The sequence below is a fragment of the Corvus hawaiiensis genome, chromosome 10 (genome assembly GCF_020740725.1).
Source record: "Corvus hawaiiensis isolate bCorHaw1 chromosome 10, bCorHaw1.pri.cur, whole genome shotgun sequence".
NCBI classification, from domain to species: Eukaryota; Metazoa; Chordata; class Aves; order Passeriformes; family Corvidae; genus Corvus; species Corvus hawaiiensis.
The window spans coordinates 15902774-15915692 of NC_063222.1; the positions used below are offsets into that span (position 1 = coordinate 15902774).

The 12919-nt window shown below is 45.9% G+C and overlaps 1 protein-coding gene across 2 annotated transcripts in view; it reads right to left on the bottom strand.

Annotated features, from left to right (window-relative positions):
• The window catches only part of BDH1 (3-hydroxybutyrate dehydrogenase 1), a 60478-nt gene extending 47559 nt beyond the window's left edge, over window positions 1–12919 (bottom strand). For both annotated transcript variants that reach the window (XM_048315022.1, XM_048315021.1), the window contains exons 1-6: window positions 12816–12919; window positions 11536–11665; window positions 8452–8524; window positions 6851–6961; window positions 1721–1862; window positions 59–211 (exon numbers count right to left, since the gene is read on the bottom strand). In XM_048315022.1, coding sequence (XP_048170979.1) covers window positions 59–211; window positions 1721–1862; window positions 6851–6961; window positions 8452–8524; window positions 11536–11618 — 562 coding nt within the window. In that variant the 5' untranslated portion in view covers window positions 11619–11665; window positions 12816–12919. The remainder of the gene's footprint in view (window positions 1–58; window positions 212–1720; window positions 1863–6850; window positions 6962–8451; window positions 8525–11535; window positions 11666–12815) is intronic.

A 12919-nucleotide genomic window follows, 5' to 3' on the forward strand; every position in this document is an offset into this window, starting at 1 on the left:
ATGTGGCAGGCTGAGGGACCTGCTACAGGGAGAGCCAGTCAGGAACTCTGCCACTCACCCTTTGACCTCCGGATGAGCGGGAGGAAAGCCTTGGTGGTTCGCACGGTCCCCCACAGGTTCACTTCAGCTACCTCCATGTAGGTGTCCATGCTGGTGAATTCAACTTCCCCAAATGTGGAGATCCCGGCATTGTTTACCAGCCCCCAGAGCCCTACAAGACAAAAAATCACGCACCATTACTTGTGCTAATAGATTATTGAACTACACAACGGAGCTTTTCATTACAACTTGTGATGGTAAAGACCAGATAGAAAAGAGTCCAGAGCACACTTTAGTCTCCTGAGCAAATATAACCCATGGGGATCTGCCTGTGTCACCCAAATCTGCAGACACAAAGTACTGAGGCTTCTCAGGAAGTTCTGAGCCAGCAGAGAACTTCAACCTTGTCTAAGCTGTTCTCCTTGCCACTCTCTTTTTATCCATAGTGATTTTTTAAAAGAAGCAAAGTATACAATGCAAATAACAAGAATAGGAATGACCTTGTAAGAAACAAAAGAGTAATTCTTTCAAAGTAAAATCCCTTCTGTCACCATAAGAACTAGAGTGTCTGCAGTGCTAGGAAGGAGGGTGGGTGTAGGCATGGGCGAGCATGCATGCCATGGCCTCTCCCTTTTACTCTGCTGCAACCAAAACGGCAATAACTGAAGCTACCTACTTACTTGGCAATAAAAAGAAAGATTAAAAAGGAATTTTGAAAAAAATGAACTCACTTCATCTAATATTCTAATTGTACAGGAAACATGATGAGAAGAGTCTGAGAAAGGCTTCTATCAGGCTGTTTAGAAAACTCACTGTTATCTGTTGACTGTGTCCAGATCTGTTATCAGAAAAAGCCCAGAAAAGGCAACTTCATCCTGGCCTGTTCTTGAGAACACAGAGCTAGAAAACTTAATTTATACAGAAGATCCATACAAAAAAATTAAATACAAAGAAAATCAAAAGAACTAGGTTTGCAAAATCCGAACCAGAACATTACTGGTTGTTCTGCTTTAAAACAACCTTGTGTTGAAGGTGGATATCCTGTAGGAGAAAAATGTACTTCACCAAAGGGTGGAAAGGTTTCAGAAATGTATGAGCAAAAGCAATTTTCACAGTACTGGAGCAGAATTTGCTGTCATCACCTCAGTGGAACGAAGTAGGCAGGCTAAGAAAATCAGTACAGCTACCCCCTGCACTCTAAAGGGTAGTATCTACAATAACATTAATGATACCCAGCTGGCTTCACAGGAAATTCTTCGGAAAACCTCTCCATTTCCTTTCCCTTTTGAAAGAGTGGGGGAGAAACTTCCATTGTTAATTCCCAATCTTTGGGCACTGGGCAGGTTTTACAACAGAAAGGGAGTCACAATAAACTTCAGTTCACGGGAACAAAGCACTAATCCTAGAGCCTTGAATACCACTCTGTTTTTGCCAGTGTCCCTACAGGAGCTAGTGGAGAACAAAGCAGGTTCCTTTGTAGACGCTGTGTGAAGTGGGAAGCTCCTTTCTGATTTGGCACAATATCCAAACAGGCCAATTGCTCTGCCCTCCTGCCCCTCAAAGATTTGTGTCCTTCAGTCACATGCTCAGCTTTTGAAATATGCCCTGACAATGCTCTTGGAGCCCAGCCGAGGGAGCTCCTGCCCCCTCTGTCGCCTCAGAGCCCACTGCATGCACCCACCTTTCTCTGGGTCCTCGAGGCTGTTTTGCACATGCTCCACTGCCCGATCCATTTCTTTGCTGTCACAGACGTTGAGCTGGACAGTTCTCATTCGATCACTCTTCATGTCATCCAGTTCCTTGGAGCCACCCTCTCCCTTGTCCTAGAGGGGAAGAAAGTGCTGGTTTGAATCTGGCCAAAGAGTCTGTGCAGAATATCAAATACATAGCAACCAAGCCAAAGAGTGCACAGGGCAGTCACAGAATAATCAGGACAGTCCTGCAGCTCTAGGAGAAAGGGGAGCAGACAGGGTTGGTCCTGCAGAATACTATTCCTCAATCATCTGGTACAAGTCAGCTGGTACAAACTGTTTCAACTACCAAGAAAGCAGCCAGAACTGGATCTGCCCCAGCGAGGCAATCAGCAAGCCCAGTACATGCTCCTGAGGCCAAGCTATGTCCCACTGCTGCAGCAGTGGGAATGTGGTGCCATTCACACGGGTCAACTCGATTGGGGGGGTATGGCGTAAAATGGCCAGTGAGGAGCTGCACACTTAAATTGCATGTGCTTGTTGGTCACACTGCCAGCTTTGGGAGCAACAGTCTGAGAAGAGGGACTGCTGCCCACTGCTCTCTCCCTTCAGCTGGTCTATACACGGGTTTCCAGGCAGTGGGAGCCATAACTACTGCTTCCAAAGCACTGCTACAGAGTCCGATCATCGAGAGTCTGGCCAGCCTGTTTGCTAGCAATTCACCCTGGCATCTTCTCCAGCATTTTGCTCTCTTCTCTGCCTCCCCCTCTCAACTTTTTCTCACTCTCATTTCCCGTCTCCACTCCTTTTTTCTCAGCTCAGAACAACAGTTTCCCCCAGTACACATTCCCTCACGGCCCAGCAAGTTGACTGCAGCCAACCCTTGAGATACTTTCACATGGGCCAGACATTGCTAGCAACAAGGCTGCCGTGCACAGAGCTCATCCCTTCGCAGTGGTGAAGCCTAGCCATGGTGCTTCCAGAACACAGAAACAGGATGTTAGGATGAGACTGGGACTATACCTGAATCATTCCCATGGTTATAAGCTACTGGACTGTGCTGGCCAATCCAGAGTACTTTTGTAGAGGATGGTGAGATATAGCTCTGAAAATGATCAGATTTTGGGAACATTCCTGTCTTTACTGTAAGAAGCTCCTTCAGTATAATCCCTCATTAGAAGACTGTTAAGTCCCCTTTAACAGGCTAAACATGGAATATTTCCACAGGATCATCTGCTCAGCTCTTCCTCCCCCACTGCTCAACTTTCCAGGTAGCCTCGCTCACTGTGTCTGCATCAGCAGGCAAGCATCAGAGTGCACTTCACTCCTGACAAATAAGGGCTTTGGGCTAGATAGCTGTTTTCCTCTGAGCCAGAACAGGCCAGGACTTCATGGCAGGCCTGTTTCCTGATTGCTGAATGACTTTAGTTTGCTCTGGGCAACTCAAGTCACAGGTGCTCCCTGTCAGATGCCAGCAGGCAGTTGTCAATGAGACAGAGCTTGTCTGCAGTCTGAGCCCAGGCTGCCCACCTGTCCCTCAAGTGAGAGTTCCCTTTGGAGACCACACCTTAGATACCACATGAGGGTGGCCATACAACCCTGTCTCTGTGCCACCTGTCTTCCAAAAATCCTTCTCCTGGCTCCTCTCACTCCTGTGCTTATATACTGTGCTCACAGACATTTCACTAATATAACTACCTAACGTGTCCTCTGTCTTCTTCTCCATGCTTCCACATTCCATCACAGACTGTTAACACCAGTTAGTGTTTGTCCTTAAGAGAGGCTATCTACTGGTTCTCTCTTCCTAGGGAAGCACACTGCATACAGAAAGGAGGTTAAAAGTCTCATGTGCAGTTTAATGGCAGTGTCAGAGTGACTGAAGAGTTTGGTGCTAAGTTCACTGCTCACTCAAAAGCTCTGCAGTGCCAAAGCAGTCTATATGGCAAAGCACTGGAAAGCACAAGTGGCAAATGTGGGAATGCCAGCAGGGAATCAGCAAATGCAAACATGCAAGTCTCTTGAAAACAGCAGATATCACTAAAGGAAAGAAGGAAAATGAGGCCAAGGTCCTTCTTTCCCTGATTGCAGTTCTATGAGGTGCTACAAAATCTCTGGGCCACACCAGCCTTAGAGGTCTCATAGCTCTGCTGGGACCTTTACAGCATCCTCTTCCTCAGCACTTACAGGGTTGGCTCTGCAAGCCAACTCCCTCCTGCCCTCCCACCCACACGCAGCTGGATGCTTGGAAGGGACTCCTGGGGCTGGGATCCTGGCCAAGAATTGGACTCTGTGTGTTAGCCCACACCCACAAGGCCATTTCCTTGGCTTTCAGAAAGGGCAGATGGGAGATGTTTAAGTCAGGCACCTGGTGACCGTGTCTCCTGGCAGGTGATGCAGCCTGTCCCACAATCCCCAGGCCCATACACAGCAGTGAAAGGATCTTCTCAAGCTACAGCAGGACACCAGTGCATCTTTGCTGCCAGCCCCAGGGCACACTGTCCCCATGGCAAGAGGGGCCAGCTTCTGTACATTGAAAAAGCACATTGTTGCCTTGCCCTCCTCTTTCCATGGTACTCTCTGGGGCTCCCGAGCTTCAGCTTGTGTCTATATCAGTGTGTCCTTGGTCTCTAACATCCTGTGGCTCTGAGCACTCCTGTGAAGCTCTGCACAGAGAACCTCTGCCTTCTCATTCCCCTGCAAGCCACAACAGGCCTGAGCACACACAGCAAAGCAAACAGGGGTTCCACCACACTCCTGACAAGAGAGACAAACATCACATATGTCTACTGGTAACAGATACTGATGGAAAAATACCTTCTTCATCTTGCGTCAGCTGGCTTCTCCATATATTAACCAAAGAGGAAAAAATCAGACAGCTGCAGCATGAGTGTTCATTGGATCCAGTCTACCACTGTCTTTTGGCAACGCACCATCAACACAACTCTCACATGAGTATATTTGCCACTGAAAACGTTAGGAAGTAACTGTGTGTGAAATAGCACACTGTTAGCACAGATCCATCCTTGGGCTCCCCTCAGTCATGACTCTTCACTCCTCTCTCACATTTCCATCAGTAAAATTAGTGAGGTGCTCAGGATCTGGCCACTCTAGGAAACCTTTCCTAATAAAGAGTCAGCACTGCACATATTTTTAATCTGCAGTAAGGATGTGGCATTCCTAAGAACAGTGCATGCCCTGAGGACACAGTGGCTCCCCAAGCTGCAGTCTGCTTCTGATGTGCAGGTGCGCTGTGAAAAACAAACCCACGAAAGTGACACTGAAGTTTCAGAGTCATTTCCTCTACCTCGGGGCTAGGTCAAATATATCCAAGCCAAAGATTATGTTGCTTATTTCTACCTCCACTTTTATCTAGCATCTAAAAACACAAAAGTTTTTCTGCTGCTAAAATCAGCACCAGCAATAATTATACTCTGATCAGAATTCTGCTTACAGTTGTGCTAGAAAAACCTGTGGCACAGTGAGAAATCAGCTCAGTCTCCTGGAGCTGTTTTTGTTCTACATAAAGTATAATGGCCTGAAGACACACAGGAGGCCACGCAGCTAACTAAGGAGCTTTGGCATTTTCCAGTGTTTTCTGATGACAACTGCTACCATTCTTGGTATGGCCACACAGATTTTGGAACATGGGGTGTGAGTTCAGCTAAAGAAGCAATATTTAATTGCAGAGTGATACTGCAAAGCTTTCTGCTGTTTTTTCTGTGAGGAAGTAAATATTGATCAAAGTCAAAAAGACTTCTGGCATGCTGCTACATGTCAGCTTATGTTGAAATTGTCAGAGGCCAAGATGTTCCACTAACAGGCATTCAGTAGAACAAGTACTGCAGACACCAAAAATAGAAGGGAGATTTCAGTAACAGATATGTCCACTGACAATTGTGCCTTTTTAGCAGCTCAGACAGAAGAAACGAAACCCATAAGTAACTTCGCAACTCTGAAATTTTTCACTTCTGTCAACATAGAGGGAGACTATTACTCTAAACAGTGTTTTTTAAGTCTGCAGTGTTCTTACGTTCTCTAATGTTGATCTTCAGTTAGAAAAGCTGAGTAGAAACATCAAAAAAGGACTCATCTACCCTCTCTCTTGAGCCCTTTCGAAAAGCAGCAGCTTGTACCAAGTGTCTTTTTCCACTGTGACGCCTGTAGAGGGAGCCCACGTTAACAAATGAATCCTTGGCCCAACACTGAGACTCAAGACCCGGAGTTACCGAGACAAACACATATTTCGAAAAAATGTAGCAGAAACAAGCTACAAATTTAAGTAAAACTTAGTAATAATGCAAAAAAAAAATAAGAGTAGAAAATCGGATAACATTAAAAAAATACCTGGCAAATTCTCTTTAAATAAAAGATATGTTTATAGTTATTAGTGAGCTAAAACATTAGATCCAGATAACCGACCCATCCCAGGATATCCTGAGGAGTAAGTTTGTTTCTGTTGGGAAATGGCCACGCAGCTAAAAAAAGTGTAGTGCTTCATAAAGAAAGAGAGACTAAAACTCTCTCCTGTTCTCCATGACCATCAATGCTTTGCCCCACCAAGTTCTCCTTCAGAGAGTATCAAGGCTGTGTCACTAAGATGTTTGTGGCCTGATTCTTCTCTCACTTGCACTAGTGGGACTCCATCACCTACCCAACTATTTCAGGAGACCCTCAATACACACATGGCATGGCTGTACTCATGAATATAAGAAAAACATGCTCACACCACATGCCATAAAATTGCTGGTGGCTCGGTGTACGTCAAAATTAATCAAAATAAGCCCTGAATAAATATATACGGTCTGAGAGCGGGGCCAAAGGTCCAGACACAGCCTGACCCCAAACTTTGCTTATGGTTAAGCCCATAAAATTAGATTTGGGGTTCCAGCTCATCAGACATGGAACAGACCACAGTGTTGTGATTTAAGTAAGAACCTCCCTATATACCATTCAGTCCTGGTTCCTCTCCGTGAAATTCAGGCACCCATGTCTTTCCCTTTGGGCTACCAACCACTGTCCCTCTCCTTGGCAGAAAGCTGTGCAGAGCGGAGAGGGAAGACTGGATTTGTTATGTGGCAGTGCACATGCCACAGGTGAAGAACAGTTTTTGTTTTCCCTACCTTTTGCAGGCAGCCAGCATAAATAATGAAACCTTTGTCATGCAGGTGCTTGGCCAAGGCAAATCCAAATCCTGAGTCACAGCCTGTTATAAGCACAGCTCTGCTGCCAATCTGCAAAACAAAACAGAACAAAATGCACTGGAATTGAGTATTTGAAATCAGTGATTTGCAGTACACAGAACAAATCACATCCTTGGCTAGAAGCAGTCTGTTCCAGGGATGTTCTCTACACTCGCTGCCAGCTACTGCCACCCAGTGCCTCCTGAACACAAGAAACGATGGTTTCATACCAATTTCATCCAGTAAGGCAGGATCACTGTCCTCCCAACACAGAGGAGTTCAGCACCTCTGGCAACAGGCTTCCAAGGCAAACAGACCAAGCAAACCACCATGCTCTGGCAGTTCATATCCATCTTGAAATCTGAAAATATACCAGACAGTTCCCAAGACATGTTTTCCCTTCATCAGGAACTGTTCCTATATGCTCAAAGCAGGCAGGAGTCCACTCTTCTGTGCATGCAGCCCACAGGGCATGGAGAAGACAGTTTGAAGAAAGGATATGGTTTAATCTTACTGACTGCTCACTCATCTTTCTCTCTCTAGCACCTATCTAGAGCTGGGTTCTAAAACCTAAGAAGAATCAAGTGGGGTTAATATATGAAATTAAGACAAGTTGGTCATCACTATTTTTGTCTGGTTGGGTTTTTTTGGTCTTCCTATTTTTCCAACTTACAATTTAAATGGAAGTTTACCACCTTCCCTCTCCAAAATTTTTTCTAACCCAAAGACAGGCAGCAGTTAAATAACAAGCTAAAAACTGCATGGTGCATCAGACAGTCCAACGGCAACAATTGTACCTCCAAGGTGCTGCTGTGGGTGGGATTAGGTAATAATTGCCTGCAATTCACTCTGACTCATCTCCTTTAACAAACTATAAATTTGGCTTTCCCCAGCATATGCAAGGACTGATCAGCATGGAAGCTGGGTGGAAGTAGGGTGGAAGCAGCAAAGGCCGCTCACGCTGGAAGCCCAGCAGTGATGCAAGGATCATGACTGAGTTCCTCCAAAACTCTGTTCCAGAGTTACGGAGCAAGCTGTGTGTGCTCTAGCACTGCTGCAGTGCTGAACTCTGTATCACAAGACAAGATGACAAAACACTCCTCTCCTTTCCTTTTGCCTGGCACTGTTTCTGGTAAGTCAGTACCTTCAAGGAGAGGGCTGCCAAAAAGGGCCACGCTCCAGATCAAGTGGTGAGGACACACTAATTTATTAACATGTTTTTAAAACATACTGCAGAAAGAGTGCTTTATTAAGAATTTGTCATGCAGATTCCCCCACTCTAAAGTGGAACATTTCATCTGCTGAGTGAGTTCCAAAAATAGAAAAAACCCACTTGTATGATTGTTTATTTCCATCCTTAGCAGCACATACCGTGCTACGTCAATGGAAGCTCGGTGCAAGGAAGAATGTGGAGTATGCTCAGGAGGTCCAGCTTGGAGTCTTTCTGGCAAATTGGAAAGACAAGTTTGGTCACCAGGCTTCAGGGAGCTTAAAACCCCAGCTCAGCAGAATTAGTTCCTGGAAGGCACAGTCACACTCACCTGATCGACTTCATTTGCATAAGAGCGGCTGCCACATGGGGATAAGAGAGGGAAGGAAAATCTTTTCATGGGCCTGTTAGAAAAACCCAAAACAACAGAACAGTCAGATGTGGAATATCTTGTCCATACCCTGCTGCAGCAACAAATACATGAAAAATGCAGTTCTGCCTACATACATGATGTAGACTGTCATTTGGGAAGACAGAATCTAGTCTACAGGTCTCCTTAGTCTGAGCCTGTGTGTTTCCTACAGTATGAAACATATGTTTCTCTAAAGACCTTGATGCTATTTCCAGCCGCAGAAGCTGTCTGGGTATTACAAAGTATTCTAAAATAGCTCCTGGTCTGGAGGCACAGAGCTACTTACACCCACAAAATGGGCAGTGCAGTGTTTGCATTTTCAAAAGCAACAACACCCTCACTTAAGAGCTGGACAAACTTGGGGTATGGGAAGTTATTCATTTGCCTGCTGAAAGTATTCTGCTGTGGCTTTGTCTCTGATACCCAGCCTGAGCCTGAATTTGATTGGATTTGTCTCACTCCTCATCCTTATTTCATCCTGGATGACACCTCTTCCCCTGCAGTGTCTACCCATTAGATACTCTTAGATTTTACATCCCCTTTTTGCAACTGTTTAAGCTAAGAAACACTCTGAGCAATACCTGCCATGCAGATCTGAAGCTCCTCCACATAGTATGTCTGACTCCCAGAAGACAAAACATGCTCACAAAGACAGACCAGAGCAAAGCCACAATGCCTTCCGGGAAATAAGATTCCATTTAGAAAAGCTATGTTACACAGTAGCATCATGCTGTCATGAGTCTTGCCGTCATTCATCAAAACCGGGCCTGAATAACAAATCAGTGACCCCAAGCTCTGTCCTTGTCAGCCACCTCTCTGACTTTATCAGCTTTTTCATTTTGCTTTGGGCACTGACATTGCCCCCCTGGAGTTTCCCTTAGACTTGCTGTACTTCATCTACCCTCTGGCTCCTCTAACAGCATCTATTCTTCCCAGAGCTTATCTTGCAGGCTGCTTTTCTGCCTTCTAAGTAAATTTGCATAATCATTCACAATTATCTCCAGCTCAGACATCACAGGCTCTCCTAGGGTGACCTGTGTTACACCGCACAGCACCTTGCAGACACTCTGGCCTCTGAGCCATATTTCAGGAAATCAAGGGATCTGTGAAGGCAGAAGCTTTGAACTAGATGGGAAAGGAGATGACATATTCAGGTAGTGGTGTTCTCTCACCTTCCTGCAACAGTTAGTTTTTCTAACTTAAGAGTGTCACAAGCCAAATCAGCTCTTCAAACAGCTATAGCAAACTTAATTGCTGCAAAGGTCAGACCCCAGGCCAAGTGTGTGTGTTAACATCACTGACCTGCAATCCTGGATTGAAACCTTTACCTTGACAATAAGCTTCTTGGTGTGTCTTAAAGTGCCCAGAAATGTTCATAACATTTCTTTTAGCTGAATGAACTCGGTTTTTATTTTTCAGTGTCATGTTTGGTCCTGTTATTTCACTGCGGAGCACTGATTTGCTGCACTCAATTCACAATAAACTGTAGAGAATACCCACTTGATATTCTGCCTACCTCGACCTGAAGGCAAGGGCAAAAGAAAAAAGGATGCTGGCTGCTGATGAGCAGGAATGTCATCAGCAGAAACAGCCAGGAAGCAATGTGAGCCCCCACATGGTACACTAACGTACCACAAGCCAATTTTGTCATTCTGCATCAATGAATTCCAGAGACCACAACATAGACTTTCAGAATGCACAGATGGTCCTCAAATTGAATCTGTGCTTGTAACCATGCACTGGCTTTTGTTCAGTTCCACGAAGAAAAGGAGTCCTCAGTTTGAAGAGTCAAGTACACAAATGGTAGTTCAGTGCATTAAGACACTGGCACAGTGGCAGCACTGCCTTTCAATGAACAGCTGGATTTCCACTGCAGGTTTAGCAACTTGTGGGGACTTGCAAACACAACACGGTTTTGCCCTGAGTACAAGACACACAAAGCACAAATACACAGTAAGCAAAACAGACGACAGAAGAAAAAAAAACCAAGAATATGCTGAAAATTCTTTCCTTAAGTTAATAAAACATTAGTTCATATTTTTAAGGCCACAGCAGATTCCTGCAGGTGAACTCTAGTGTATGTGGAGCAAACAGGAGATAAAAGACCTACATCTGTTTGCACAGGAAATCTCTAACAGCTTAGCTATCTACGACACCCTGTTCCCAGAACCACCCTTGACCATGATGATGCTGGACATCACTATCAGCAGCAGTAGAACACTGGAGGTGACAGTTCTTGTTAAACAGGCCATGAGCCACTTTTAAATGCCTTATATACAATTAGTGGCACACACAGCTGTTTAGAACCTCGCTCTAAAGCAAAGCCAGGGAAAGCACTCAACTCGCTCTGAATTTGGACTAACAGGGTTCCAGTCATACAGTAATATAAATGCTGGGGTTTTTTCACAGCTAGAAATTAGAATTACATAGACAATTTTCTGTTCATTTGCAGAAAAAAACAGCTTAATTACTCAGGCCACCTCCATTTCTGACTAAAACCCTCCCTCTCAACTTTCTCATTTCATGTGATTCACTGCCTCTTTAATGAAGTCACAAAAATATATGACAGTTTCTTGCACTGAAGCAAGGCCTACTTGCTGATATTAAAAAAAAAAAACCTTGATGGACACTGAATTAATGCTCTACTCTGAAACTTTTTGACTGAAGTGTTAAAAAAAAAACATGCTGCCAACCCCTCCTTGCATATAGAGTCCATCTCTGCTGTGCTCAGCTCAGTGACTGAACCCTGGCACAGGTTGTCCAGGCAGGTTCTAGAGTACCCGTCCTTGGAGATACTTAAAAGCCACCTGGACCCAGTTCTGGGCAACCAGCTTGAGGAGGCCCTGTTGTAGCAGGCGGGTTGGACCACATGACCTTCAGAAGTCCCTTCCAACCTCAACCACCTTGTGACTCTGTAAATAAACTGTCCCATTGAAGTCAAGTGAGTCTGTGACATGTGCTTTACGTAAGATGTCACTTCTTCTTTTCCACCAAGTTACTTACCTAAAGCCATTCCCTGGGTCCTTGAAATTCAGTGCTTTCACAGAGAAGTTCAAGAGAGGGCGGGACAGCTTGGTGGCCAACATGTTTTCAACTAGCACACTCTACCAACAGCAAAACTGTTCTTCCTTAGCTGCAACACAAGATAGCACCTCTGTTTTAGTTGCTCAATTATTTTGTAAGACGTGCTGACTCCATGTATTTCAACAAGAAAAAGTCCAAAGAAACTCATCTTTTCCCCTTGCAGTCCCTCACACAAACAGCTCAACATTCAGCAACCCGAGATGCTTTTAAATATGGAAAAGCATTTTAAGTAAACTACCAAGCAGTGAGCCATTTAAAGAAAATGTCAGTTTCTCCTTTTTAATGCATCTTTAACTGATTTCTCTGAAACAGGTAAAAACTAAGGTACACATATGGAATATATTATTTCAAGTGAGCGATATGAAATAACTCTAAACAAAAATAAAACTCCAAGTCACAGGTGATGTTATGTTACATGTTTAAAAAGCAATCCTTAGCTTTACAGCTAGTACAGCCACGCAGTTAAAAATACACTTTTTTGTAATTAAGTAGCTGGTGGTGCTGGACTAAGCCCAGGGAACCAACAATAAACTCATTACAGGGTGAAAACAGCTCAAGAACAAGACTTAGGCACGGAAAGTCAATTTCAATCATATTTATCTTGGATAAAACTAATCCAAGGCACAAAAAAAACCCCTTTACTGAAGCTGACAAACGGTATTTAATTGTTAGGGGTGGTTTGCATCTCTGCCGGAGGCTGGGCCGCCGCCGCGGCAGCTTCGGGGCCTACTGGAAACCAGGCCTGGGTCGAAAAACAGTGAAATTACCGCAGAAAGAACAGCGGTGGCCACCAAGCTGGAGTGGGAGGGAGCGGACAGGGCTCAGGAAGCTCGCTGGCCCGGCTAATCCTCAGAAATCCCGGTGGTTTGACCAAATTCGGGAGCACCGTTGGTGTCCCCGCAGGTTTTTGTGAGGTTTGCAGTGACGGGGCAAGGCCCCAGGTCCGTTGCAGGTTCCGTCGGCCCGGCCCGGCCCAGCCCTCTCCGGGACGCGGCTGCCGCGGTCCCAAACGCGCTCACGGCCCGGCCGAGACACCGCGGCCGCCCAGGCTTGTGGCGGCTGCGGGAGGGGCCGCGCAGAGGAGATATCCGCAACCCCCCGCCCGCCGCGGGAAAGGTCACCGTGCGACCTGGCTGCCAGAGCTCCGCGGGGGCCGCCGCGACCCACCCCGGCCCGCCCCGCGGTCACCCGAGCGTTACCTGGAGCCGGCGGGCGCCGGGCGCTGCAGCCGTTTGAATGAGGCTGGGCTGGGGCCGCGGTGCCGGGCGCGGCGGGGGGCGGGCCGGGGGCAGGGCCGGGGCGG